At 27.8% G+C, this 2,715-nt stretch overlaps 2 protein-coding genes across 2 annotated transcripts in view; one reads left to right on the top strand and one right to left on the bottom strand.

Annotated features, from left to right (window-relative positions):
• The window catches only part of LOC115034180, an 8,313-nt gene extending 6,028 nt beyond the window's left edge, over positions 1-2,285 (bottom strand). Inside the window, exons 1-2 of the mRNA XM_029490053.1 lie at positions 565-2,285; positions 236-477 (exon numbers count right to left, since the gene is read on the bottom strand). Of these exons, the coding sequence (XP_029345913.1) occupies positions 236-477; positions 565-808 (486 nt within the window). The 5' untranslated portion in view covers positions 809-2,285. The remainder of the gene's footprint in view (positions 1-235; positions 478-564) is intronic.
• LOC115034077 overlaps positions 1-2,715 on the top strand; it is a 17,450-nt gene that overhangs the window by 13,563 nt on the left and 1,172 nt on the right. The window lies entirely within an intron of this gene.

Genomic DNA, 2,715 nt, shown 5'->3' with positions numbered 1-2,715 from the left:
GATAAGACGTACCTGATGTCCACGAGTAACAGTTTGGTCAAAACAATATCAACACATTAATGTAATTTATCCGCTAACTTGAGGCTTGAAAACAGGTACAGGCAAAAATGTATTAAAGATGAGATTAATGGAAACAACCACGTAAACAAAGAAGAAAGAGAAAGCTAGAAATATAACCAAAACTTATGAGAGTGACTCGTATCACTGTTATCAAAAAAAAAAAAAAAAATTATACTATTAAATATAAAAATAGTAATTCTTTAGGTAAGGTACCTTTCTTCAGTCTGTATCTTGGTGGAAAGGTATCAGCTGTTATGTTATGTGATGACTTGGATATTTTTTTTTTCAAGTTAGGAGATAAACTTAAACATTTTCGTCTTCTTAATCGTTTATTTTTGACTCTATCGTCTTCTGTGGTGGATAAATCAGAATTATGTACTGCTTTAATTGACTTTGATCTAGCTTCTGATAAACTTTCTGAAATGTTTGAAGAATTAAAAGAAAAAATTAATTACAAAAATCAATATAAATTAAAACATTAAAAATAACAATATTATATTATACCATAACTTTTTTCTTTAAATTTTCTGGCTGGATAAAATACAAATTCTTTCTCATTTGGTATTTTACGCTTTTCTATGAATTTTTTTATCTGTTTTGGATCTTTAGGCCAAGCACATGTCTTGTTTTTAAACCATATATGTGGAACTGCCTCAACACTGTTGTCATTTAAAAAATGTACAACGTCCCAGAAAGCCATCAGCTGAAATAAATATAAAAACAAATATAATATTATATATGTAGTCATTACTTCTTGATTCGGTAATAAGGTCGCTGTGATGCAGGCACCTAATTAATGTTAGATCTGAGCGAAACGGTTTATTTTTTTATGTGAAGTATAATTATATAAAAGTTTATTTAATCAATATCTAATAACCTGAATGGGCCATTATTGAGACAAAATGATCTGATATATTTAATTGGACGTATGAATAATAGGCATAGCTACAAGCTGCCCATTATTATTATTATTTAATATCATCATTTTTTTTTTTATACTTGTGATTGGCCAATAATTTATTTTCTTTGCAATATTTTTTACTATAAATATATCAAGTATAGTTGAATCAATTGGATCATCAAAAAATGCTGATTTAAATTTAAAATGCTTTCCAACGATAACAGTCTCGCCATTATTTTGTGCTATAATATTTAAGCATTTCACTATTTGTTGATCTTTGGTTAGAATATAACTATCTTTATCATATTTTATTTTAATATTAATATTATTAAAGCATATAACATAATATTGAAGTCCTGTAATCATTTCCATAGTAGGACCATTTGTGTGTTCTTGTTTTAACAATGGTTTATCATAATTCCGATTAAGATTAATAGATAAGTTTTTCATTTCATCATTAAATCCAGTTGTATCATTATTATGTTTCTCAATATTTCGATTTATTATTTGATGCAAAGGTTTTTCGTGTTTTCTTAGTAATGATTTTAATTCCTTCATGTAGTTTTCAAAATCAAATGTACTACAATTATCAAGTGGCCCATATAATTCATAATCATCACATATATGTAAAAGCCCGTGAATGTTATGTGACACATAGTGTTTACCATATAATACTTCAAATTGTTTAACAAAATAATCAAGAAGCTGCCTTGCATAATCTAACATATGACCACGATCTGGACTTAGTAGTATTAACATTGAAATATTTAATGACATGAAATGTACATAACAATCAAGTCTTAAAATATTTTTCAATACAATTGTTCCCAAATAAATTAAAAATAATTGAAATTCTGTCGCTTTCCAGCGGCTTAAATCTTGAATTCCTCTTACATTTCTAACAAAATCAGATGAAATAAATGGTTTTAAGCTTAATAAACTAGTAGATAACTCACTAATTTTTTTATAAGGAAGGCGAACATTTAATGGTCCTTTAACCCAAAGAAATAATAACTTTTTCATGACACCAAGACATACAAGGTGCATGTAGTCAAGAGAAAACGATTTAACAGAATCAAAACCTGGTAATTCAATAAGACGTGTAAGCGGTTGATTAGAAGTATGATAATCTTCATCTATTTTTGATAAATAAGCTTGATGACTTCTTTCTGTTGGTTTTAAATGGGAATATGGAAAGCAAACTCTGTTATTTAAATATTCCCCATCAATAGTGCACCGTGTACAAGAAGAAAATCCAGAATGCCCTTTTATTTTCAGAATGAAAGATTTTGCGGGGGCATCGCAACAGAAAACATGAATTGAAACCGATGGTAAAAGGACGTTTCGCCCCCGCCGTTTCGTCCCCGTCAAAAAAACGAATCCACGGACGTTTCGTCCCCGTCCATTATTAAGATAGGACATTTGGCCCCCGGGAGTTATATAGATTTACTTATACCTACCCATAGGACGTTTGGCCCCTGGAATTTTAAATCACCAAATTTTAATCTTTTTTTAAATTCTTAAATAAAAAAAAACAATTATAATGATAGTAGTAATAATTTGTACAAATATTATAATTTTTATTAGATTAAAATCACTATTATTTTTCAAAAATATAAAATCACAATCACGTCATTTACAATACAAATTATTCATATTAGATCACTTATTCTTTTCAAAAAATATAAAATATCATTATCATTATTACATTTAAATTCATTACAATGTTGTTTTATTTTATCTTCGTAATGATT

The sequence above is a fragment of the Acyrthosiphon pisum genome, chromosome A2 (assembly GCF_005508785.2).
Source record: "Acyrthosiphon pisum isolate AL4f chromosome A2, pea_aphid_22Mar2018_4r6ur, whole genome shotgun sequence".
NCBI classification, from domain to species: Eukaryota; Metazoa; Arthropoda; class Insecta; order Hemiptera; family Aphididae; genus Acyrthosiphon; species Acyrthosiphon pisum.
Note: the sequence above shows the minus strand (reverse complement) of the source record. Positions and strands in the feature narration are given on the sequence as shown.